Source organism: Tiliqua scincoides, chromosome 10, assembly GCF_035046505.1.
Source record: "Tiliqua scincoides isolate rTilSci1 chromosome 10, rTilSci1.hap2, whole genome shotgun sequence".
Classification (NCBI taxonomy): Eukaryota; Metazoa; Chordata; class Lepidosauria; order Squamata; family Scincidae; genus Tiliqua; species Tiliqua scincoides.
Genome location: NC_089830.1, coordinates 25,849,383 through 25,876,467, shown reverse-complemented (window position 1 = coordinate 25,876,467; position 27,085 = coordinate 25,849,383). Strand labels below are relative to the sequence as shown.

Below are 27,085 nucleotides of genomic sequence, written 5' to 3'. Positions count from 1 at the left end.
CACAGGGCTTGTGTCTGCAAGCCCATGACTACACATCCTTGCTCTTAAAGCAGGGGGTGGCCACAACCTTTCAACTTTAGGGCCCCTGGACCTTTAACAATTGTGCAGAAGAGAAAATCTGAGCCAGTAGTTTGTCACCTGTGAGATGACAAGCTGCCCTGGCTGAAATTCCCTCTGCTGCACAACTGTTAAGGGTCCAGGAGCCCTAAAGTTGAAAGGCTGACCACCCCTGCTCTAAAGCCTGATGAAAGGAACCTGGAGAAAAAGAAACAGAGTTTTGGTTTTTTTAAACTTAAACACCCATATGAATTTATTAAATTCAGAGTCCGTATTAGGATGTAACAATGAGAAAAACAGTACTTCTTGGTTGCTTTTGTTCTGATAATCAGCTCTCTTTATGAAACGGAGACACAACTCGGAGGAAAACTCCTTAATAACAATGTCCTAAATACCCGCACAATGGAATGGAGGTCACAATGATTACTGGTTTGAGTTTTGCTTTTTAAACACAGAGATTTACGGAGGGGTGGGGTGGGGTGGGGGTGAGGTCTCTCTCTCCCACACAAATACAACATCACACTGAACTTTGCCAACACCTCACACACTCTCTCGCTCCCGTCCCAATAACGCCCCCACCCGCTTCCCCGCTCGCCCCTCGAGTTTACTGGAATAGAAAATAAAAAGCTTTGGACCCGGGAGGACCGAAGCAACTCTGCCCCCACCCATTTGCCTTCTGTCCATTTTCCAACAGTGAGAGTGTCAAGTTAGGGATTTTTTAAAAAATTAAAGTTAAAGCAGGTTAATCTTTCTTCTTTTCCTCTGCCGTTTTCACTGGTAGTGCTTCAGGGGGGCCGTCCGCCAAGCCTGCTGAAATGGCTGCGGGAGCGCCATCAGCTACTCTCTCCGTTGCCACCATGGGGGCACCATTGGCCGGGCCCTCCGTTATTGCCCTGAGGACAGTGCTGGATGATGCCGCAGGCGTGCCGTCCTGCCGAGCAACGCTCTGCGAATTTTGAGACACTTGGTCCTCCCCACTGATCCCAAACTCGTTGACGCGGGTTGGATCCACCCGGTAGATCCATCGCTGGTAGAGGTAAATGAAGAATACAACATCTGTGGGGGGGGGGGGAGAAGAAACACGAGAGTGATGACAAGGGTCAGGGATTCTGCAGTTCTATAGCAAGCCAACATCTGCCCCACCAGCCAGCCCCTTCCCTCTGGAGGAAAGAGCATGAAATGTGAAGCACAGTGCACCAAAGGCATCATTAGGGTTTGCACTGCCCAGTGCAAAAGTTCACTGCTTCACCCCCATGATGGATTTCCTCCCGTACCAGCATACAGAATAAATTACAAGACCATATGCGCTGCCTAACTAGTAGCATCACTAGGGTTGGTGTCACTCTCATAAGTTATTTCTTTATTTAAATATATTAACAGTGCAGGTCATCAACAAATCAGGAACCAACAAAAAACCAGTGGCCAACTTGATGACACGTAACTGAATAAGGCTGCAATCCTAATCACACTTTCCCAAGAGTAAGCCCCATTGGACAAAATAGGACTTACTTCTGAGTAGACCTGGTTAGGATTGTGCCCTAAGAGTTCTAGTATTAAGTTCTGATACAGTGAAACGAGAGGTGACTCATAACGACACCTTATTGGTTCCATGCTGTCTCATAACACCACTTCATTGGCTCTTAGAATGGTCAGTTTTGAGTGAAGGAAATCCACCTTTTGCTACATAGGGCAGTTGTGTTTTTTTCTGGTTATTTGGCTATAACTTTTGATATAATACAGATATTTCAACATGACTTGTTTCTTTTAATTCTTCATTAAAGTACGTGTTGAATGATATATAGCAGTGGTTTCCAAACTTTTCGGAGGCCTTATAGGCTACTGCCTGATTTATAAATGCCAAGGGATGTGGCTGGAATAGTGATTGGGCAGCAGTGCTCCCCCTCCCAGGTAGCAGCTTGTTTAATCCTCGATAGACATAGCCTAATCTGAACTGCCAGTTTCATGAACCACCAAAAATTGGGCCGCGACCTATAGTTTCGGAACCACTGATAAAAAGCATGATAGTATCACTAAATACACCAAGATTTTCACAATTTTGGCCAGTAGTGGTGTCACCCCCCCCACAATGGTGTCATCTGGTGCAGCCCGCACCCTCCACACCCCTAGTGATGCAACTGCAGCATACACTGCCTGAGGTCCAAAGACTCTGCAGGTCACTCAAGGAGCCGCTCCTGCGGGCTGGTGTCTTCAGCCCCTCCAGCCAGCACCGGCTCTTTTGGAAGACCCTCTTCTCTTGAGGGAAGACCCTCAAACCTAGACGGCTACCACCTGACTGCCAAGCACCAGAAGAGATGCGCAGGGCACATCAATACACGGCCAAAGCCATTTTGCTTCTGACTGTGAGCCAATTTGGGAGTCCACCTTGGCTGAAGAAAGGGTTTAACACACACAAACATGCCAGGGTGGTGTAGTGGTTTGGGAGGTAGACTCAGACCTGGAAGAACCAGGTTCAAATCCCCCCTCGGCCACGAAGCACCCTGGGTGACCTTGGGCCAGTCACTTTCTCTCAGTCTCACCTACCTCACAGGGTTGTTGTGAGGAAAAAAGGGAGCAGCCATGTACACCGCCCTGAGCTCTTTGGAAGAAGGGCGGTATAAAAATGTGATAAATAAATAAATAAATTTTTCCCCACTTTTGCATGTGATGGGAACAAGACACTACTTGGAGGGGAAGCAGGAATTACCATCTCGAAGGCAGCCTATCCTGTACATCATGGGCATCTTGATGACAAAGGCAAAGAGGTCGTCGATGAAGGTGTTGAGCGCTTTGTAGGTGAGCATCCGCCACGGCAGGTGGGCCACCGACTTCAGCTTGTAGTTGATGAACAGCTGGGGGGTCATGGTGATGAACCCTAGAGAAAGACAGGGGCACATGGAGAGAAGAGTTAATAAGGAAGGCCTGGAGAAAGCAGCTGTTCAGGCACCTTCCGTGTCCGATGCCGCACCCAAGGAAGGGCCCCGCAAGGCAAGGGCTACTCACCGAAGGTAAGGAGGAAACCGTAAAGCATTCCAAGCACCCAGGAGTACCAGCCTTTGTGCTCTATGTAGAGGAGGCTGTATACAGCGTAGCAGCCCAGCAGGGGGAAAAGGATCCAGGAGAGGTACCGGAAAGCCATCTGTAAGGCAAACGGGCAATGGAGTCAAATTTCAGGTGGGAACGGGACGCTCTGTGCTGGGGAATCAGGAAAGGCAGCACCCCGAGGGCCCTCTGACTGGCCAGTCAGCCACCTGAGGAGACAGATGCTTGCTGGTGATCAGGAATCCACGGGAGGATTTGTGGCTGCACGCCTAGGGTCAGGAAAAAGACCCGCCTGCGCCTTATGCCTCCAAACAGCTAGAAAGGCCCTTGCCCCAAGCAGGCCCTCCACTCACATCATCGTAGACTTTCGTAGACGATTCAATGTATGTTGATTTGTCTTTGAAGGTGAGGCGTGGAAAGATCCCTGCAACTTTGTTGTCCCGATCCAGCTGTGGAGAGAGGGATGAGTCAAAATGCTGAGGCAGGGGAAAGATTTTGTTGTGAAACAAGACAGCAAATGTATTGAGCCACGTGCCAAAAGGACGACAAGGCCAAAGGCACATCGGCTCAGAGGCAAGCCCCACTTACTGCAGTGGGGCTTACTCTCCTGTAAGCATGTACAGAACTGCAGCCTTACTCTGCAGCACTGGGAGAAGGCTTAATCTGTTCACATCCAAGCTGTGCTCCCACTAGTAGCATAGCTACAAGGGGGCATGGTAATTATTGCAGGCACCGCAACATGCCATGTAAGTGGCCCCTCCTACTCGCCATGGGAGTCATTCTAGGCGGCAAAAACAACTGCCCATACTGGCTCCAACAGAGTGGGAGGGGCCACTTACATGGCAGGCTGCGGCGCCTGCAATACCACACACCCCTTGTAGCTACTGGCTCCCATCCCATGTCAGCCCCAATCCAAGGCTCTCTTTAAATAGCCAAGGAAAAGAACCTGAAATGAGACAGCTCTACAGAAAGCGGTATGATTCTACATGTGCTCAGAATACACCTGTTGGGTCACACACACAAAAAGTTTCTAGCTCTAATGCATGAAGAATCAGGCTTCGACATCCCTCTGTTTCTTCGAGATTACTGCCAAGTAGATCTATTTCAGTTAGAAATCCAAACCTCAAGGGTGGAATAGTCATAAGGCACATGTGAGAGGTTATCCGTTTGAACAGTCCATTTAGGGTCTTTGGGAAACACAGGCGGGACAAGGTCTACAACTGTCCAGCGGGACAAGGTCTACAATTGTTAACCACGGGTGCCAAGATCAAGGGGTCAACAGGTCAGTTCTGAGCAACACTTGCCCAGTTCTTACCCTGACATCCATGACCTTTGTGATCTTCCAGAGGTCAATGAGGAGCCCAATGAAGACACTGACTTGCACCACGAAGTTGGTTTCATTGTCGAGGATGTAGAGGAGAACCACGAGCGACTGGAACACCCCAAAGAACACTGAGCGGACAGACAGCCCCTCCAGAGACTGCCTGCTATTCCAGAACTGGATATCTGGAGAGGAAGATGGCCTTCAAGTTTAAAGAAACAGGACCCCACCCCTCCCAGTGCCTACCAGTATTATACACATGCGCTAGCAGCTTTCCGGGGGATCGCTGGCTGGGTTTGAATAGGAGCTCATGGCAGATCTAGAGACACTATTTTCCCCAAACACACCAAGTTCCTTGACAGTATCTGATCGTCTGTGCGCTGCTATTATCATTAACAGTATTTATATACCGCTTTTCAACAGAAAGTTCACAAAGCGGTTTAGAGAAAACCAAACAAACAACTAGGCCTTTGATCTGCAGGCTCTTCTCCTGCTCTTGCTTGGCCAGTGGTGGTTTTGGTACTGAATCCACGGGACAGTGGAGAAGCAGTGGCATTAGTGCTGGACTCAGTGTTGGGCCCATTTCCTCGGGGATGCAACACAAAATGGGATGCGTGTGGGGGAAGAAAAGAGAATCCCCAGCACTGGGGAACTTACCATTTTTGAAAGCAAGAAACTCAAAAATGCTGTGTACAATGGAAACCACAATGGTCAACGCAAGGAGATATGGATTGGTTTCCAGCAGAGCAACCTAGGGGGGAAAAAAGAACAATGGAAGAGCGCTCCCTGAGTCGCCTGGTGGGTCACTGTGAGAAGCTGGACTAAATGGGCCCTTGGCCTGATCCAGCAGGGCTCCTCTTATATAAAGGGAAAGGGGCTCCTCAGGTATGTGCAGGATGGCTGAGAAATTCACACGGTCATAAAGCATGCCAGAAGCATGAAGGCTGTCCCCGTGTGTGAAATCTGGCTGTTTGGGCAGAATTTCCCAATGTCTGTTGCAAACAGAAAAGGTTCAACCCCACATGGTTTCAAGGCACAGAGAGAGACAGGCACATGCTCAAAATTGTTCAGGCCACCTTGACAGCCAAATACTACAAGTGTTTTTAACACCTTGTCCTTGCCCCCTTACCAAGGGGGCCCTTGGTATCCGTATGGGATCGGTTCCAGGTCCACTTACGGATACTAAATTTCGCAGATAATAAAATCTGGGAGGGGGAGTGCAGCACTACAATTACTTACCGGGGAGGCTGCCCAGCACTTTGGAGGTCGCATGCAGCCTCCTCAGAAGCCACTCAGACACAACTGGAAGTCCTCTGGTTTGCTGACCTCCCTGTGCCCAACGTCTCTCAGACACAACCGTAAGCCACTTCTGGGAGGTCCTCTGAAACTCTTCAGCCACAGGCTTGACATCACAGATATTCAAATTCATGGATAAGGAGGGCCACTGAGGAACTCCTTATTTCCACCATAAGTAAACCTCAGGCAAAAGAACCGGCTGACTGACACGCTCTGCACCTACCTTCACGGAGTCCTGCTCCTCATCTGACTGCTCGTACAGGTCCTCCCCCAGGAAGTTCCACGGGGACTTGGTGCTCTGGGCGGCATACAGCTGCCACCGCCACAGAGAGAGAGGGCAGTAAGAGAGGCGGAAGGGCAGCCTCTCCACCGTCTCGTTGATGGGATAGTAGTCCTTCTGCAGGTTCCAGTAGTCGTTGAAGTACAGGATGGGGTAGTAGTCGCCGCTCACCGCGTCAAACTTCACATCTGCAACAACACAGGCCGGGGAAGTACAGAGTGCGCCACAGCCAGGATGCGGCTAGGGCACAAACTGACCCAAAGGGAAAACAACATCGAAGATGTCACAAGATGAATAACAGACAAACATGTGTGGTGGCGTAGCTGGAGGGGGGCAGAGCACCCACAGCAGGGAGCCTCTGTGCAGCGGGCAAACGGCCCCTCCCTTTGGAGCCATTCCCGGCGGGGGGGGGGGGCAAAACGGAGCCGTGCATTTCTGTAATGCAACAGGTCAAACCCCAGTTATGAACGCAGAGGCCTCTCTTTACTCGAGAAACTGACTTCTGCTGGACGGCAAACATGGTACGGGTTTGCTTTAATTATTCCTGGGTGTTTGGGCTGGAAATGCTGCTCTAGCTGGTGCCGTTTAAAAGAAAGCTGGATTTTGCATGCGTTTGACACGCCTTTGTGTTCTACTGTCTGCCTTCGGATAGGCAAGTGGCTGATAAGTGGCATCGAGGAACTAAAAAAAACGCAACCACAGCAGAGAGATTGGGGGAGGGCTGTGCCCCCCCCCCAATCTCTGCACTGGCCATTAGTACCAAAAGGGCAAGACTAACATCAGTTAGTCAAGTTCTGGGAAAAGCTACAAAGTTAGGGGAAGAGGAAAGGGAGTCACCCCCACTCCCCCACCCTGTGCATTTTCTTTTATGGCCTGCTGAGCGCTATTATTTGAGGCTTAAAATAATTTTTATGGTTTTAATAAAACATTTTTGTTTTTAACTCAATTATGCAACTCACCTTGAGTGTTTTGTTTGGAGTGGGAAAGTGGAGTACGACATCTTAAAATAGATGTATTTTAAACACACGTGCGTTTTGATCCCGCTCTTCTTCCAAGGAGCGCAGGGTGGTGCCCCAGCCCCTCCCTACTGTTATCCTTGCAATAAACTCAGGAGGTAGGTCTGGCTGAGCTCTACCAGTCAATAGGGGTTTGGCCCTGGGTGCCCCAATACTAAACCATCATGCTAGCAGTAGCATGCCACACTGGCGAGATCCAAACTGCTCCCCAAGCTGCACCTCGGGAGTTAATTATCTGTTGTCCTTACACTGGTCTAGAGGTGGGGGAACGCTGCCCTTGACCCACGGCGTGTGGTCATCCACAATGTTGATGGTGAGGTTTGGGTGCCAATGCGAGATCACCTCCACAGGGCCGTAATCTTCAGCTCTCTAAAACAGGAATACAAAACACGAGTTCACGTTCCAGCAGGGGAGGAAGGGAATGTTGAAGTGCTTTGTACCACACTGCTCTGGTAGCCCCCATGGGCAAGGTCAAAAGGAACTCTTGCAGAACTGTCATTTTCACCAGGATAAAAGCACCAATCCAATCAGTGGAAAGGGCTAGGCACAAACCCTGCAATGTGACAACCATGCTGTTTGGCCCTGGTGTGCTTTAATAATAATAATAATAATAATAACTTTATTTCTACCCCGCCTTTCTCCCCGAAGGGACTCAAGGCGGCTTACAACATATTAAAAACAATTTAAAAGCAAATAAAAACATATTAACACATACTAAAAACAGCAGTCAGAGTAAAAAATAGGTAAAAAGAGCATAGAGCAGCAGCAAGTCATAAAAGAATCAGGCCTGTAAAAAAAATATTAAAAGATGTTAAAAAATGTTAGAAGGCCAAGAACTCAGAAGGCCTGTTTAAACAGAAGGGTCTTCAGGCCTTGCCGAAAGGTCTCAAGAGAGGGAGCCATTCTTAAGTCAAGGGGAAGGGAGTTCCATAGCGTTGGTGCCACTACTGAGAAGGCCCTATTTCTTGCAGCCGCCCCACGTACCTCCCTTTAAGCTCTTTGTTTTGTTGATCCAGATGAAACAGAGGGTTAACACTGCATTGCCCTGATCCAGGTTGCACCCTGTTTCTGTTTAAAAGATTTACATCAAAAAGCACAAGAGCAGCCCTGCTAAATCCGGTCAGAAGTCCAGCCCCGTGCCTCTCTAGGCCGGTACTGTCCATGCTCTGCCCAGCAGCTACGATTCACGCATATCCCACCCCTGAGACTGCATTCAGAACCGGGCAGGTGTATGGCAAGCCAACTCCTTGGGAGGGGGCAGCAACAGGAGAGTACCTGGGTTGGCTTTTTCTCCTCTGTTGAGAGATGTCATTTAAAAAGATTTCCCTCTGCTCCCACCTGTTGTAAATATAATAGGGTCATAAAACCTCGAGCAAAAAAGAAAAGACAGCAGGGCTGGGATCTGTGCGAGACCTGTGGTGGCAGGCTGTTTCTGTTACAAATCTGGCAGCTCCGAAGCAAGATTTGCCAAGTAATTTTGACCCCCTGCTGTACAAAGGAATAGGAAGAGCCCTGCTGCGAGACCAGAAGCCCCTTGATTCCACCACGCTGCTTCTCAGTGGCCCTCCATGAGCCTTCCCTGCTGCTGCCCTTCCAGTCCACAACTGGCACTCAAAAGAATACTACCCCTGAAAATGGAGGTTCTACACAGACCATGACTAGTAGCCCAGAGACAGGCTCTTGCTCCTCCTTGAATTTGTCCACTCTCCATTTCCAACCAGTGGCCGACACCCTGCCCTGTGTGGGAAGGTTACTAGGCCTTGTGAAAGGAGCTGCTTTCCTCTCTCTGCCCTGAACGTCCTGCCAATCGTGTTGACTGGTTGACCCCGAGTTCTCATATTTCCCTCGCTGACATGGCCCCGAACACATGCAGCCAAAAAAAGATGCCATCTAATTATATCCCAACCAGAAATCACAGCCTTGCAGCACAAGCCGGTGCGCTGGACAGTGGCCACAGGGGAGCATTATGCTCGGCTACTGGTCCAAAATAGCCTCAACAAGCAGCAGTCAGAGGGGTTCCAGAGCTCTTTTGCATGAAAGCTGGGCAGGTGCGTCCCCTAAAGGTGGCGGCGGCCACTGAGTTAAGAGAGCACCTGCAATTTTAAAGCATCAACCACATGCAAGAAGTGTGCCACTCTGGATACAGTCCTTTCCCTGTTGCTATCCAAGACCCCCCACAAACTGGGTGGCCAGCAGCCAGAAATGGCTCAGAACAGTTTTCTCTCCAACCCATGTTCAAAAGATTTTGTCTGTGGCAAAAAATCAGACCATGGATCCATGTGAATCAACACCCCATTTCCAAGAAGGGCCAGCTTCTGGGCAAGGGCCCGCCTGCTCATTGGAGAACAAAACCATCCGTTAGCACAGGGTGGTTTTCTCAGGTTAAGCTTAAAATAAAACAATGTTCTACTATAGCAGGTTTAGGAGATTCCCCCCTGCCAGCCCCACCCTGCATTATCTTTCTAGCTCTATAAACACATACAGATGCCACGACTTCTGGAATTCCCCCTTCTCCTGAAACATACTTCAGTTGAAAGAGACAGAGTTTCAGTTTATAACAAAGAAAGGCATTGAAAGGCGCAAAAGAGCAACTGTGTTGCCACGTTAAGTACTGCCACTGTCAACTTATCAGAGGCTCAGCACTGCCAGGCCCTCGACCGCCAACCTTGTGTTGGGAAAAGGATGAATTATGGGGACCAAGAGCACAGGTAGGATGCTGTGCTTGCCAGAGGCCTCTGGGACCATTCCAGTGCCACAGACAAAACAGCGACCTTGGTGGGTAAGGAAGTGCAGTGGGAGGGGCAGAAACCTCTGGCATAAGGAGCAATCATTACTTTTATCATCTCAGGATCCGCCTCCGTTTCCCCGGTTAACAGATTCTTGGTCTTCTGGAACCGTCGCCGCTTGTACTTGTTTATCACTGCAAAGAGAGAGAGAGAGAGATGGGAAGAATGACAGGCGCCTGTAAAAGCATGCAGCCAGACAACAGCAGTGTCTTGAGCACACATGCCCCAGAACAGCAAATGTCTTAATTGGTTGTGCATCAGCGTGCCCCAAAAGAAGATAAACGTCAGGTGCCCCTCTCCAAGTTTCTAGTGCTCATTACTGTAAGGGCATGCATGAACATGGGATGGCAAAATAAGAGCGATAAAAGGCAGAGCAAACGCCCACACTGGCTCACGTCCATTTTTCCATTTTCATAGGTGAACCATTCCCATCTCTCCCCAACAAAAGCTCTACTGCCAGAGGCCAACACCACTGAACAACCCAGGATGCCAACCTGCACACCCTCATATTTCCATCCTCTTTCTTCCAGCCCTTGTCAACAAATCCGTCCCCCAAAATCTGCAAAGTGAGCTGATCTGTGTGCATATAAGAACTGTGTGCTTTTCTGATGGGAAAAAACCTGGATTTTTAGAGCACACACAATGGGGGCTGCAGTTTGCATTAGAGCAAGATGTGGGGACGTTCAGCAAGGACCAAACTGGCAGGCAGCCACCCTATTCTCCAGTCCCTGCGGAAGGCAGGCTCTCTTGCTTAAGGGGCACATCCACAAGTAGTCCCTCTCCTTTCTTGAAGGCAAACTACACGCATTGTTTATGGAAAGCTGGGAGCATTATTGCAGGACCCCAGGGCTTTTTGTCAACCTAAGAGCCAATGACGAATCCAGTTGCTTCCTTCCCAGCTCTGCTAAGAGTGTCATGCAGACCTCCTGCTTCCCTTTTGTCCCAGTCTGCCTTTGAGGCATCATTTTGTAAAGTGCAATGAATAAAACAACATGGAAACACGAAGTACAGGCGCACAGGGTTGCATGAGCACATACAGACCCATGTCAGAGCACAGAGCTATGCCCAGCTGCAACTTCTCAACAAGTGACCTGCCCACACAGTTCTCTTTCAAACATCACTGGTCACACTGGAAAAACAGCTGCTACCAAAAGCCCTCCGAGCTACAAGATACCAACTGCCTTCAAGCCCCGATTATCTGACCCAATGATTCTGGCAGGAATGAAGAGCTGGAGACAAAGCGGAAGGAAAGACATGATCTAACAAGGAGGGGAAATGGCAGGGTGGGGAACAGGGGCCAGGAACAAGATGTTGGGGGGCAGCGCAGCAGCAAGAGAACAGCGCCCAGTGCAAACATTTTGACCCACAACGGTGACTTGTGTTGCAGCCTCCCGGCAAAAGCAGTTCTGGGGGGAGGAGGGAGAACCCTGAAAGGCTTACTTCGTGATGTGTGGACTGTGGCAAGCCGCCTGTACAGGTTCTTCTGTTTCGGATCAGGATTGAAACCACTCTTCGTGAAGTATACATGAATGTAAATGGAACCATTGCGTTGAACACTCTGAAATCACACACACAGACAGAGCCCACAGTCAGGGAGGGCTCTTTTTACAACTCAGGCAACTTTTAGCAGTGAAACATAACCATTAAACACCATAAACAAATGACAATCAAATCTTAAGTCGCACTCAATAGAACTGATCAAAACAGGAGCGTTAAATTCTGATTAAACTGAGCACGGTGAAGCCTCTCTGGCCTTCATTACTCACTGGAAGGCGGGCAGGGGTGTGACCAGGTATGCCCCTAATGGGAGAACTTTCCAGATCTGGGATGCCACACAACTCAAAAGGCTGGCTCTTGGGAATCTGCCCACTGTGCATTCGACAATGGGAGGGTCTCAGAAGTGGCAAGAAGTTCTTGGGCAGGCCGGCTTGCATGATTATTGGCATTTGACCCTTGTTGCTAAAAAGAACATGGCCTGCAGGAAGATAAATGGCACATGGGAGGAAGCCTCAACACTCCCTTCCTGTAAGTGAAATGGCTGTCACACCAGGCACCACATTAAGCTGTCTTAAGATATCCACCATAGTTCAGCTTCTCTCTTTACTGCCTTGCCCCACAACACCTCATCTATGTCCTCAACAAGGCCAAAGAGGCTTCTCTGCACTAGCTTTGGCCTGCTTCATTTTCTTGCCCAGGGGTCCCAATATCAGCGCAGTCCTGACCGGCGCATCTGATGCTCCAAAGCAGGAGTGCCCAAACCTCTGCCCTGGGGCCACTTGCGGCCCTTGAGGACTCTCAATGCGGCCCTCAGGGAGCCACCAGTCTCCAATGAGCCTCTGGCTGGAGAGCCTCTCAAATGGAGAGATTTGTTGGAGCCCACACTGGCCCGACGCAACTGCTCTCAGCCTGAGGGCGACTGTTTGACCACTCGCGTGAGCTGTGGGATGAGGGCTCCCTCCACTGCTTGCTGTTTCACGTGTGATGCAGTGGCGGCAGCAAAGGAAAGGCCAGCCTTGTTTTGTGCAAGGCCTTTTGTGGGCCTTGAGCTATTGCAAGACCTTCATTCATTCATAAGTTCATCTTTAATATATTCATTTATGTAAACTTATGCAAATTTATTCAAATTTTAAATGTAAATTAATTCTTTTTTTCCCCCGGCCCCCGACACAGTGTCAGAGAGATGATGTGGCCCTCCTGCCAAAAAGTTTGGACACCCCTGCTCCAAGGCTATGATTCTGGCTGGTTAAGATAATCTTAATTATCTTTCGTAAGTTGTTTATTTCCGCCCCTTATTCCCAGGTATAGGGAACTATTTCGATTTCATGAAAAGTGGATAGCAAGTCTGGCACAGTAATCACTGCCAGGCAAGCAACTCTTGCACCACCAAGATGCAAAGTGAGAGCGACGTCCAGATCTGCATTCAAAGAGAACTGAAGCACAGGCTGGTTTTTAACCACCACTGGACACTCAGGCTGCGTGTCACTCTTTGCTTCTGCCTCTCTGCTCCACAATCTCTTCCTAAGGCTGAGAAAGGACTGGTGCAAAAGAGAAAAGGGCCTCTCAGTCCAGCCCAAGGTAGGTTTGGCTTCATTCAGTCGTCTAACTCCTAGAGGCTAGAGGTGGAGAACACTTTGAATTCCAGCAGCTCAATGTGGATAAAGCAGGAGGACAGAGAAATTCACAGCAGGGACCCAATTCGGAAATGGCAGGTTGGCCAGGGAAGCGGCCTACGCACCTCAGGGATCTCTAGCTCTGAGTAGTGCTCGTAACACCCGTCAAAATTCTCGCCACTGGTCCAGTCCCCGTAGACAAGATCCCGCTGCTCCCAGAACAGCGCTGAGGTGGCGTTGAAGTCTGTAAAGTGCTCGTGCTCTGAGATATAGACATGAAGATCCTACGTGGAGAAGACGGGAGATCAGCCACGACTGTCAACCAACACCCAGCAGGCAATGCTCAGCTGCCTCCCCACACCCTGCAGTTTCCCTGCCACATTAAAACCAGAGATATACACAAGCTGTGCTGCCTCAGGAGCGCAGGCACGACATACAGGCACACAGAATGTGGCATTTGGCATACAGTTCAGCTTCTCAGGAATCCACTCATGCATGCAGTGACAGGGTCTGGGGAAGCTGAATCACAGAAGGCTCTCTTGCAGATGGAGGAAGTTCTACATTCAACATTTGCCGACTCTGTGGCAAAGGCGGCTACCTTTCTGGATCACAGAGACTCTACAGAGTCAGTGTATACATGACCGAAGAGACTCCCAATAATATTCATTTCACTTATTTATGCCAGAAATTTTTGGCCTGCTACACCCATACATAGCAAAACCTGATTAAATAAATTCAAGAGGTGCAGCCTGCAAAATCAGAGAAGTCCTGCAAACCTGTCCCATTTGTGTAACTTTGTCTTTTGTGGAACAGAATTTTACTTTTGCAGGTCTTTGTTGATAACGGCTGCAACGGAGAGTCACGCACTTTGATGACAAACCCTGGGAGGAGCAGCCCTGAGCTCCCGCCACACTCACCATTAAAGTGTCTTTAGGGAAAAGGTTGCGGCTTGGTGCCCGGGGTACCCCACCAGGGGTGGTTGGATCCTGTGGGGCCGGCCCACGGCGGAACCAACTGCTGATGGCCCAAATGATAAAGATCCTGGTGGGAAGGACAGAGAGAGGAAAGAATGAATGCAAAGGCAAATATCAGGCAGCCCCTCCTTCCAGGGCCCTCGCTGCAAGGGGAAATTCCAAACATTCTGCCAATTACGAGCTTTCATTCGGTATCATTAACTAGCCTGGACCTTGCCTGGCGACACAATTTTTATGGAAGCCACGCTTTTAACAATCTACAAGCAACACTGGTTCCACCCACCTGCCTGCTCCCATGCAAAGGACTCTTTAACCTTCTCTTTCCCAAAGTGAAGAGCTGCAGAATTTGGCAGATACTCTATGCTGACTGGCAGTCTCTCCCCAGGAGGTCAGACAGGGTCTTTCTCATCCCTGCTTGGAGATAGTGGGGGGCTGAACCTGGAACCTCTGCATGAAAAGCAGAAGCTGCATGGCCAAGTTACAGCCCCAATCACCCTCTGCAAGGCGAGGAGAACACTGGCCTACCTCACAGGGCTATTGTCTTACCAAAGCAATGTATACAAAGCGCTTTAAACACTATCTAAACACCAAGTATTGTTTGGAGTCAAGGAAGCGGCCCCAATCTGCTGTCCCTGGGACAGAGAGGGCCCCCTTTGCTGCAAAAGTGACTCTTTAGAACAATTTCCAAGACCCCCACCACTGCTGGTTGATCTTGGCCTCCCTCCCCAGAGGCAAGATGGAAAGCAAGGGGGGGCTCTTATCATCCTCCCCAGGGGACAGAGGACACTTGCCTTGATGCAGGTGGCAAGCAGAAGAAAAGGAGGTTGGTTTTTTCCTCCCTGGTTCCGGCCAGAGGCTGGGAGAGAGACAAGGGAGAGACACCAGCATTGGCCTTCCCTCCACCCCCACCCCCCGATTTGCACCTCCTCCCCTAGCACACCAGCTTTCGGCTCTCTTTCATATCAAGCTCCTCTATCTCTTGCCACTGCCCGCTCCCTGAGATAACTCCACTTTGCAATATCCTTTGGGGAGCCAAGCAGAGAGATATCATCAGCAGAGCCGAATGCGATGCTGTGCTAGAATGGCACTGCACCTCTCGAGATGCATCTGCACTGCTATTACCCGGCGTTTATTTGTGCAAGTGGCCAGACTAACACTGTGACTGTGAAACACACAGAGCAACTTCTGATACTCATCCCCGCAAAAGAGGGCAAACCGCAGGACAAGCTGCTCCTTCCAAGGTGCCTCGAAACCAGCTTTCTAATTAACTGCTTCAGTGCATGCTCAGTAAAGAACAGGACTGCAAATGCTCTCATAAAGAATATTACCCAACTACTGTTGTGTCTGACTCTCTCCCCCCAAGGAATTCAGAGGCACACGCTTTTGTTGCGGAGGAGTTTGCAGCAAACCTTCAGAATCCAACGGATCATCATGCGCACAGTCAGTAGGGCAGACTATTAGCTTGATACCCAGCTCAAAACTCCACACTCAGTGGCAGTATGTGGGGGGACAAATGACAGGGCCTTTATGGGGCCTCATGCCTTTATGTCCTGCTTGCAGACGCACTGACTGGCCACTGCAGGGAACAGGAAACGGGCTAAATGGACCCTCAGTCTGATTCAGCTGGACAGTTCTTCTCTTTCAGCCTATCCCTGCAGGACAAGCCCCTCGTGTGCGGAAGTTAAAGCCAACTATTCTCTGTGCACTTTGGGGCAACGTTTCCATCTCCTTTGCTCACAGTTCAGGGCTGGGCGGCCCAGGCCTCCGCCTCTCCCTTGCGCCCTGTCTTGTGACTCCCAGCACCACTGCCATTGCAAAGGCACAGTTGGCGTCTCTGCCAGCATTTGCCAGCCAGAATTAGGGCTGAAGATCAGCTGCCTGGGGAGTGGGGACAAAGCCAGCCACAGCGCTGTTCACTTCCACTGCCTCCTGAATCACCAGCTCAACTCACAAGCCTGAGGGGGGCAGGGAGTGCTGCCTGCCTCACACTGCTGCTGAAAGGTACAATGGCCTCTAAGGGAGGACAGGTGGCTGTTAGTCTGAAGCCCATTTCAAGAGACATCACCACCCCTTTCAGGGCTCCTTTGTGGGAAGAGGTTGATGCAGTGCGCAGATGGGTGCAGGAATTAAGGGCCCAATCCCACTCAGCTTTCCAGCATCTATGCAGATGCAATGCAGCTCCGGTATAAGGGAACAAACATTCCCTTACCTTGAGGAGTCCTCCACAGCTGCTCCCCCACCACAGGATGCAGTGCATGCCCCACTGCCATGGCTGTACCGGGGCTGGAAAATTGGATAGGATTTGGCCCTTAGTCAGCTGATTAATTGTCTAGCTTTAAAACAATTTTTAGCTAAACGCCTTCAATTTTGGCTTGCAAATTAACACTTAGCGTGGCAATCAAGTGACAGGCGATTTGCACTAGCGGAAGAAACAAACACCACATAGACCAGAGCGGGCAAAGAAGAGTCACAGTGCATTTCTGGGGTGGAGGGCTTTGTTCCAAAAGCTCAGTTTCTGAAAGTAACTGTGCTTCGTACTCCAGCCCTAAATGCATTTTCTTTGAATTCACTCCATTGGCTTTGATGGCATTAACCTTCAAGCAAGGACTGCAACCCTATTTAAATTTCCAGCAACGAGCCCACCTTGAGGGCGCTCTTGTTCGGAGACGGTGCCTGGGCTGCTCCCTCACAGGCCATATCGTTAACGGAGATTTGGCAGGGAAGGTTTACAATGTACAGCTCTAAATTTCCATTTGGACCACAGATGGCACGGGTGGGCAGGGAGGCAAGTAATGCTACTGTACATTGGCATCCTTCAGTCTCAGAAGACTCTGGTATTGCGCTCTGAAAAATGGTTCTGGAACAGCGTCTAGTGTGGCTGAAAAGGCCAATTCGGGAGTGACAAGCCCTTCCACACTGGGAGCAAATCTAGTGTGTCCCTGGTATGTCTCCCTGGCTACGGGTCTTCCTTCTTTGCCTCAGTCTGTTGGACAAGTGTCTCTTCAAACTGGGAGAGGCCATGCTGTACAGCCTGCATGTGTGGTGTAAAATGTGTGGTGTAACGCCTCTGTGGTGTAAAAGGATTCAGTGTTTTTCTTCTCAAAACTCACTGACCTCTAAGGTTTCCTCTATGGTCTTTGCCTCCTGCAATATCACTTCTGGCTTCAGGGAGAAGCTTCCAAGTTCTGCAGCTCTGTTTCTAGGGCAACTGTCTACTATAGTAACAAATTGTCTGTCCCTAAACCTCTGCTGGAAGAGAGACAGACAATTCATTCCTGCAGAAAGTTGCCCCAGAAACAGAGCTGCAAAACCCAGACACGTTTTTCAGGTATTGTCAACTGCTGTGCTCCAAATTACCGCAGCACACCTGTGGACCTTTCGCGGCCCAATGGTTGAATAACTGCAGGTTAGCGCATTGGACAACAGGGGATCCCAGGTTCAAATCCCAGCTTTAGTAACGAAACTTATAGGTTAACTGTTGACAAGTTACTCTTGAAAGCTCACTCTGTGGGATAAAGTAGCAGGGAACCATATATGCCGCTCTGAAATCCTCGACGAAAAAGAGGAGACACACCTAAGAACAGCTGCAACACCCCTAGACTTGTCTGCATTGACGGTCGCCTAACTACACCTTCCACTTTTCTGCACACCCGGCCATCCTAAAAGAACAGAACTGCTTCACTTCATCTATGACTCCCCCCCCCCCCCACACACACAACCCTTCCTCCTTGAAATGAGCTGCAACCATTTGGAAAATGTTCAAGATCATGGAAGATGGATTGTTCGCTTTTAAAAAAAAAGTGAACTGATGCTTCAGATCCATTTGCAAGATGAGAAGGAGGATCTTTGCCAAACACAGACGACAATGGTCTCTGCACACTCCGTCTGGAAAGTGCTCGACTGCAGAGTTTGCCCATCTCTGGTGATTCAGAGCTTACACTACTCCAATCTGATATGGATTAACAAATGGGGCTGTCGGAGGAGTCCAACTGCTGAGAAGTTCACCACTCGGCCAGCGTTATGCAAGTGCCAACACACTTTGCTGACATGGCTCCGAGAGCCCACACAGCAGCCCAATGGCTGCGCAAAGGCCTTGGAGGAAGAAATTCTGGTCTCTCTCCCCCATCCTTGATATCTGGAGGTCAGCCACATTTGTTAAAAAGCGTCCTACCACAGCTTCTGTCACCTGGACAGGCCGGTTTCCCAGGTTCAAAGCTAGATAACATCGGTGTTACTCAGTTCAACTACAGGATGACTTACCCATATTCACCACTTTACTGCTCAAGCCCAGAGACCGTAGCTTGTCCTACACAGCTTCCACTCGCTGGGGCTGCTAGAAATCCTGTGATGTGCCAGCTGCAACTCTTTCTTGTACTCAACAAGTGCACATTTCCATAGCAATTAATGACTGATACTGGCTCTCAGTAAGGTTCTTAACCGGAGGGCTAGCCAAGAAAAACTAGCACCAAGCAAGCTGGGAACCTCTGGGCTTCCTTGCCCCTAATCTACAACATTCTACGATTAACCCCAGAGCTAACACCAATGCTCAGCGCGACACCAAAGCAGAACAGCCACAGACCAGAACAACCTATTAAACGAAAGAAGCAACACAAAGTTCCATATTTGCTGCCAGTGGCTACATGGACAGGGAATTCAAAGGGATATGCATGCTGAATCTAAGGGATGATTTCAAATTCCTTTTCAAGCAGCTACCTTTGGCTGAGAGCCAGGATGGTATAGTGGTTCGGGAATTGAACTTAGACCCGGAAGATCCCCACTCAGCCATGAAGCCTCGTGGGTGACCTTGGGTCAGTCATTCTCTCTCAGCCTCCCTAAGTCACAGAGTTGCTGTGAGGAAAAAAGAAGGAGAGGAACAACATACACCACCCTGAGCTCCTTAGAGGAAGAGCGGTATAAAAATATGAAAAATATAAATATCCCTCAAAGGTGGTTGGACAACTAAAAGAAAACCACTGGGATGCTGGAGGAATCTGAGTGATGCGTGCCTCACAAACTTCTTGGCGGCAGGTTTTGGTAGCATCACCCTCTTTGGTGACTTACAAGAGAATGCAGAAGCCAAGCAAGAGTCATTTGTCTCCAACACCTCATCAGCAGCCACCCATAAACTTTGCCAGATGACACTCCAAGTGCTGGCTTTGACAGAAGCGCTAAAAGCCCCACAGAGACTTCTGTCCTGAAAGGTGCTGCCAGAACTCTGAGCACAGATGCGTAACACAAAGGGGGAGGTTTCTCTGAAGCTGCCAGCCAGCATTACACTTTCCTAAATGGACTCTGTCATGCAGGAGCCTCCGCCACAGGCTTACGCCGGCCTCATGGAAAAAGGCACGTATTTATGTGGCAGTAGCTAAAACCTAGAGGGGTGGAATGCCACCTCTAAGGATAAGAAAGCCCCGCACATGGAAAACTACACATTTCTAGCCTAGCTTTCCCCTGAGATTCTGGTTCTCTATCTGTGGGGATTTTTTTCTCTTGCATGGAGGAAGGCTCAATTGTGTGAGCTTCCACCAGAAACAGAACACAGGCACACCTTTGCAAGCTGATCAGATGTTGCAGAGAACTAGGCTTCCACCTGAGAGTTCAGTGGACAGCTGGTGCAGTCTGAGGGCTAAGAGATCTTCAAGCCACTGGGTGCTCCCAGTTCAGATCTCACTTAGGTAATATCAGTTCAGCACCCCCCCCCCTGCAGTAATGGGACACCTGAGTTCATGCTTGTGAATAGCTTTGAACGTACTGAAGCACTATACCAGGGGTCTCCAAACCCCGGCCTGGGGGCCAGATGCAGCCCACGGAGGGCCTCTATCCGGCCCGTGGCCAGCCTCTGATCCCCTGAGAGCCTCTGGCCTAGTTGACCAAACACAACCAGAGTTATGCTTGTGGGGTGGGGGAATGAAGGTCCATTTAAGTGTGTGCTTTATTTCTTGGACTGTATTGGTGCTTGGAGAAATCCTGGACATTTGAGCCCATTCATTCATTTCAGTCATTCATCTAAGTCCCATCTCTAATGTATTTATTTAAATTTTATATTTAATTTTTTTTTCCAGCCCGCGACATTGCACCTGATATTTGATGTGGCCCTTTGGCCGAAAAGTTTGGAGACCCCTGCACTATATCAACAAAAAATGTTGTTTCTAGATGGATGTGACACAACAGCAAACATACAACAATACATTTTTGTAATAGTACAGAAGTGTGACCCAAGGTGCGTAAATTTAGTAGCGGGTACTCTTAAAGACAACCTGCAGTGGAAAAACCCCCATCCACCCAGACAACGCAGCACCCCCTGGCACTACTAAGACCTCACCTGAACAACACGCCTTTGATGACCTGCCAGGCATTTGGAGCTTGCTGTTGGGGCTGGTTCTGTTGCTGGGTCTCGGCAACCCCATCGCCTCCTCCTGCAGTTCCATTGCTGGTCACTTGCTTTAAAGAAAAGGAGAGGGAATGGGAAGATGGACATCAGGAAGGTCCACTTATCACAAAAACCTAAAAGGCTTGAATGTCATCATTGCTCAACAGCCAAGTTTGGATGGTGTGGCAATGAGGGACTCATCCTGCTGATCTTTGGGCAGTATACTTAGTTTGTGCTCCCAGAGAAGCCTTTTAGGGAGGATCTTCAAAATGCAATGTGCTAAACACAGAACCATACAGAGCACTACAGATGTGGCCACACAGTTTTATCAGTCCCTTTCCTAATTAATTCTAACATGCTCTCAGCTGTTTTTTTACTGCTGTCACACACCAGAATGAGATATTTTTGTTGAGATATTTCACAGACCCTCAAGATCTTTACTTGGGTAGGGACAACCTTTTCAGAACACATCAGTCTCTGAGAGATTAGGATTATCTGTTCGCAGAATGAGGCACACTGGGACCTTACAATGCCTCTCATTTACTGTTTCATCCCTATTCACCCAGTTTGGAGAGATCCTACAGGAGTTCTCTATAGTCCTCTACCAGCCTTCAGGTGGGGGCTAAGTAATTTGGTATCTGCAAACAGGGCTCCAGATCACTCCACATCACTTACGAGCACACAGCACTGGTCATAATATAGACCCCCTGGGAGCCTGTTCACTCTTATCCTGTACTGCTTCTTTAAGAAGTTATTGGTCCATAAGGGGACCTGTGCTCTCACCCTATGATTGCCGCACTTATTCAGGAGCTGGTAGCAAAGATGGTGCAAAATTATTATGCAAATCCAAGCAGATGCCTACTGGCCTACCTTACAAATGATTGCTGAAGACACATGTTGTGAAGAGCTTTGAGTCCTTATGAAAAAACGTACGTGAATTCTAGTCCTTATTCCAAGTTTCAGTGATCCAACTGGTAGAATAGCATACATGATTCAACTACATTACACTGTTCACGTTTGTCCTCCATAATGAAGTGAAGTAGCTCATCATGATTAATTCAATTTCACAGACAAAAAACTATAAATTCATGTTCCTGGTCAAACCTCAAAAGGTACTCGGGCTCAATAAAGTTAGCCCATAAAAGTAAATTAATATTTGAATAAGCAAATCTTTCTGAGAAATGCAGACCCTCTCAACGACAGTTTCCACCAAAGGAGTCTATTTCTGGATTATCCTTTACTAGAGAGAGAATGGTGGAAAGGCAAAAGGGAGTCTCAACACCCAGATTCACGGCTACAAAACTCTGGATCATGTCTGAAAACAGATGGGCTGCCACATTTCAGCACAAGATTGGGGGGGGGGAAATAAAAGGGAAGTAGCACAAAACCTCCAGGTGGTAACTGTCCCTGGGGAATCCCAAAGGGAGAACAATCTAACAGAGCGTGTTGTATTTAAAATACACATGACAGGCAATGAAAAGGATCAGGTGGGGAAATGTGTGGGCTGTTTCCCAGCAAAAGGGTGGAAAAAACAGGTGTGGAAGGGTAATTCCCAACCCTCACATCACGTAAGACCAACTACACTCAGAACTCTGCCTTCCCAGACTGCTAAGAGATATAGCCTGCTTTTCCTCAGAATTCTAACTCTGTAGCAAGTGCCAAGAGAAGCAATCTTTCCACCCTGCACCTGCAAGAGTTGCTGTTCAGAAGGAGCCTCCAGTTTGAAAGGAGACTTGCCCAGGGCAGAAACTCACAGACACACCATGGGCAGTCTTCTCCAAGGATGGATAATTCTGCTGTCTGTCTGCAAGCTGCCTTCAGACCCTTGGCCTATCCAGTTCAGCATCATTTACTGAATAACCCCTGCTAACTGGTTAAGAGGCACTTTTTCAAGTGGGTGCTCCTCTCTTATTTAGCAGGGGGAAAGTAACTGGCCCATCTCACCTCAGCAGTGTCTTTTCTAGTGGCTGTCTGCTGGTGTTGCATCTTTTTAGATTGTGAGCCCTTTTGGGACAGGGAGCCATTAGATATTTAATTTTCTCTGGAAACCGCTTTGTGAACTTTCTGTTGAAAAGCGGTATATAAATACTGTTGTTGAATAGCAACAACTCTCCAAGGCTCCAGGAAAAGGGTCTTTCCAGGTCCTACCTGGAGATGCTGTCTTGCCCACAAAGCAAAGTCCTGCACTAAGTTATAGTCCCACACCTGCAGTGAATAAATGATGCAAAAATGCCCAGTGCAGAGAAAGGACATCACTGCCCTCACTAGTGGAGGACAAGTGAGAACAAGTAAGGGCAGAGACATTAAACTGGGCAGCATTCTCAAAGGAAGGTGCTGGATCAATAGCAGCCTTTAATTATCCCCATTCATTTATCAAGGTACAATAGTGTCTTCCAACACTGTTTCGAAGTTATTTTTAATGCACCTCTATGAGGCAAGCAAAGGTAGCTGAAGGAGGAATAACATTATTCTTTGAGAACAAATCACATTCTGGGGCCAGGCAAGTGCAACATGTCCAGGATTAAGTGGGGAGGTGAAGAAGCAGGTTCCATCAGAGTAGTTTCCCTACAGGTGTCAGAAGCTTGTTTTGGAACAGGACTCTCCTTATGGAGAGCAAGGTTTGACATGCAAAATCAAACTGCAACCAATTTTAATGAGCATTCATTGGACAGAGGAAACAGTTGCATGGGCAAGTGAGTGCACCCAATGTTAAAAGGCACACCCAAAGAAAAGAGTGTTGCGAAAGAAGGCAGACCAAAGAGGCAGCTCCTCAAAAGGGGAGAGTTTGCATGGGTGGAAACAGTATGAGGAACCAAGTCCCCTACAGAATTAAGGGTAGAGCTCAGAATTTGCTGAGGCAAATTGCCAGGATAGGTGCCTGCAGGGCAAGGGCAGGAAGATACCAAGGACTACACAGGATGAAAGGAAGTGGGGGGGAGAGAAGACCATTGTGTGGGCAGAGAGAGAAACACAGATGACCATTAACTTCTTTTTTTAATGGGAGAACAATGGAGAAGCAATTAGGAGACAGTGGAGGGGCAGGAGAGTGAAGGAAACTCCTTGGCAGGCACCTGAGAAACCAAAAAAACCATTTCAAACAAGGCAGAGAGAGACAGATTTACAAGGTGTAAGATGGTAGAAGTGGAAGAGCAGTACCCAGAAGGAGTGAGAGGGGTGAGTCAACACTGTGACACACTCCAGAAGGGGAAGTGCTAGCTAGTGTGTTGTGGGGAAGAGTGTGCAGGCTTAGCTGGGAAGAGAGCTGGGTTCAAACCCCAACTCACTTCTCCTGGCCTCAGGTCAGCCCCTGAGCTGGCAGATGCAGCTCAGTTTGCCATGCACCTGTGCCCAGAATGGGGGAGAATCCTCCTTGCCATGCAACAGACACAAAACAGCCAAACTGCCCAGGAGCGAGCCAGGCTACCAAGCAATAAGGATGGATCTTATCTCCCATCAGGTAGGGAAGCATGCATGCATGTTAACTAGCCACTCTGGAAGCAGCCAGAACTCAGTGGTAGAGTGCCACCATTGCATGCAAGGGGTCTTGGGTTCAAGCCCTTGCTTTTTGACTTTAAAACTCCTCAGAGGAGGAGGGAGGGGGGGAAGTGGCACCTCCAACTGAGACTTTGGCCAACCAAAATGATCAGAGGACTGCAGCAGCTTCTTTAGGCTTTTCAGTTTAAGCAAAAGGCAACTAAGGGGGAAAACATGACTAACATATAGACAGATGCAAGGTGTGGGGGGAAAGGGAACTGTTTCTTCTCCTCTCACTCTGTTAGAACTGGAGGGGATGTCATCCACTGAAACTGAGGGGCAGCACATTTAGGAAGGACCAATGGAAGTTATCCTTCACTCACCATGCAATTAATCTGTGGAATTCATTGTCACATGATATGGCAGAGGTCACTAGCCTGGAGGACTTTAAAAAGGGAACAAAATAATTCATGGAGGGCCACCATTACTGTCCACGGCTACCGGCCCTGATGGTTACATACTGCCTCCAGACTCTGAATGCCAGCTGCAGGGGAGCAATGGCAGCTGGGGGGATGGGGGAGGGTGCCCGCCTCACTTGCTGGTGGGCTTCCCATTGCTGAACCACCATGGGAAATGGGGTGCTGGATCAGACAGGCTCCTCGAGGGGCTTTTCCTATGTTCCAATGCTCGCTCTACTAGGGCTGCAAACCTATACACCGGTGTTTCTCAATGTTTGTCCTCCGCTGTACCACTTCACATGGTCCAACTATTCGAAATACCACCAGAAGTAACTGTGATGACATCATTGCCAGTTGCTTCTGGGTTGGGAGGCCAGATATGATGTGAGAAACACCAGCAAGAGGTTCAGGGTGGAAGGCTTTTTTGAGCATGAAAAAGCATGCTTTGGAGTTCTGCCTGCCGAGCCGCCTACTGATGTTTGTCACATCACAGGGTGGCAGATGTCTGGAGGTTCCACAAGTACCACTGGAGGTACCCGCACCACTGGTTAAGAAACATTGCTCTAACTCACCAGGAAGTAACTGGTGATGACATCATTACCAGTTCCTTCTGGGTTGGGAGGTCAGATGCAATGCAAGAGACACCAGTAAGAGACTCAGGGTGGACGGGAGGGCATTTCTCTGGCTTTCTTGGAGTCATACGGCTCCGTTCCCCCCCTGCCAGGAATGGCTCCAGAGGGAGGGGACGCTCGCCCACCTCCCTGCCAGGCTGAGTGCTCCACCCCCCTCCAGCTACGCCACTGCGCCAGACTCCACCTTGAGTACCAGTGGTGGTGCCCATACCACTGGCTGAGAAGCACTGCTACAGACACTTACTTGGGAGTGCTGCCTCCAGCTTCCACACCAGCTGCAGGGGAGCCACGCAGCAAAGAGGAGGGAGAGTGTCTGCCTCTCCTGCTGGTGCGCTTCCCATTGGGGTAGCTGCTGGGCCACTGTGGGGTGCCCCTCAGGGCTGGCCCAAAGGAGCTCCCTCTGCCAAGGCTGAAACCCTATGCGCACTTATCTGGGAGTAAGCGCACTTACCCATTGATTTCAATGGGACTTACTTCTGAGTAGGACTGTGCTGCCAGCCTGCTCTGCACTGACTGCAGCTTCACCCCCGCAGCAGCTCCCAGCCTGGCCTACCCTGCAGGGCTGTTGTGAGTGGCAAGGACCCACCTCCCCCTGCAAGCCCACCTTGAGCCATACCCCACCTGTCAGTCACCAGGAATGGGCGGGACTGGGGGCCCCGCAGACCAATGGGGGCAAAGGCCGGGCGTCACCTGACGGAGAGGGGCGGGGCCGGGGCAGAGTGGCCCCCTGAGGGGGGCAGGGGGGGCAGGAGCAGAGCGGCGGCGGGAAGGTCCGTCCACCCGAGGAGCGGCTCCCCTCAGCGTGGAGAGGCGCGGGGGGCATGAACGAGTTCGGCGGCTGCTACCTGGTCAGAGCCGGGACCGGCCGCAGCCACCGTCGCCGCCACCTCCGTCTCCGGCGCCGCCATCTTGCTGCGCCGTTGCCTCGCGTGCTTCTCGCGAGACTTCGCCCGTGCTCTCACTCAGCCCCGCCCTCTGCAGGCCCACGTGACCTCTCTCCGCCGGGAGCCATGCCGCTACCGTAATTCCACGAGCGCCTGCGCACCACATAACCGTATTGACCTCTTTCCCTTCGCTGGTTCTGCTAAGAAGAGGTTGCTGGGCCAGACTCCCTCCGCAGCAGCCAGCCCCAGGCCCCTGCACAGCCCACAAGCAGGGCTTGGAGGCCAAGAACCACCTCTGCTGCTGCTGCCTCCCCCACCCACCCAATGACAGTCACAGGTAGACTGCTCTTGAACATGGAGGTTCCACACAATCCTGCCCCCCCCCAAAAAAAACTCCCATTGACTATAATGAGATTTCCTTCTGGGTAGACATGCATGGATCGGGCTCTAGGGCTACAATCCTATCCACACTTTCCTGGGAGTAAGCCCCATTGACTATAATGAGACTTCCTTCTGAGTAGACAGGCATAGGATTGGGCTCTAGGGCTACAATCCTATCCACACTTTCCTGGGAGTAAGCCCCAGTGACAGACTCCTTCTGACTAGACATGCATAGGCTTGGACTCAAAACCATGCAGTTCACTCTTGTGCAAAATTTAGCAAGAATGTATAAAATCACACAGTGCACACCTTGATAGCTTCGCTCCAAAATTATACCCCAAATATATTTTAAAGAAGGACAATCAGTTAATTCTCCTGGGAGTAGAAATGTAGACTTTCACCCATTGCCAGATGGGGTTTGACCCAAAGGTCCTCATTTGTGGCTTGCATAAATTGTAATATTGTATAATTATAAATGCACTGGAAATGTAAAGAATTCACGTCAACAATTGTCGGGTGGGCTTTGACTCTTCATTTGTGGCTTAAGTAAATTGTAATATTCTAAATGCAGTGCCATCCCTGTCCCAGGGGTTCATAATCTGGAAACAGACACAAGGGAGATGATAGAGAGACGGTAGGGTAGTAGTAAGGCCAGGGTAAGGAGCAGCAGCCCAATCTTATGCATGTCTATCAGAAGTAAGTCCCATTTTAAGTCAGTCTGAGTTAGAAGAGAAAGGAATAAAGCTTGACTGGTGGAATGAAATGCAAATAAGAACAAGATTCGAGAAGACCAAAAAATAGGTCTATATGAAGAAGATATAAGTTTTGATAAAATATTTTTGATTGATGAGGGGAAGTATATAAGAAAAATGTAGTTTTCTCCTGGAGATGAGAATGGAAGGTGAGATAGTTAAAGATGCAATGGTGCGTTGGGCAAAATTTTTTGGATATAATATATTAATGGATGATTGGAATCAAATTTGAAATACAAATATTAAGATAACTAA

The 27,085-nt window shown here is 49.4% G+C and overlaps 1 protein-coding gene across 1 annotated transcript; it reads right to left on the bottom strand.

Moving 5' to 3' along the window:
• Positions 1–275: 275 nt before the first annotated feature.
• Positions 276–25,737, bottom strand: CLPTM1 (CLPTM1 regulator of GABA type A receptor forward trafficking). The gene is made up of 14 exons (XM_066638999.1): positions 25,659–25,737; positions 20,202–20,320; positions 13,823–13,946; positions 13,031–13,189; positions 11,236–11,353; positions 9,844–9,929; positions 7,258–7,378; positions 5,937–6,181; positions 5,075–5,168; positions 4,412–4,602; positions 3,450–3,545; positions 3,058–3,193; positions 2,762–2,929; positions 276–1,113 (listed from the first exon to the last, which is right to left on the bottom strand). Exons 1-14 carry the CDS (start codon positions 25,719–25,721, stop codon positions 800–802), a joined length of 2,034 nt encoding a protein of 677 aa, XP_066495096.1. The 5' UTR covers positions 25,722–25,737; the 3' UTR covers positions 276–799.
• Between the last annotated feature and the right edge of the window lie 1,348 nt (positions 25,738–27,085).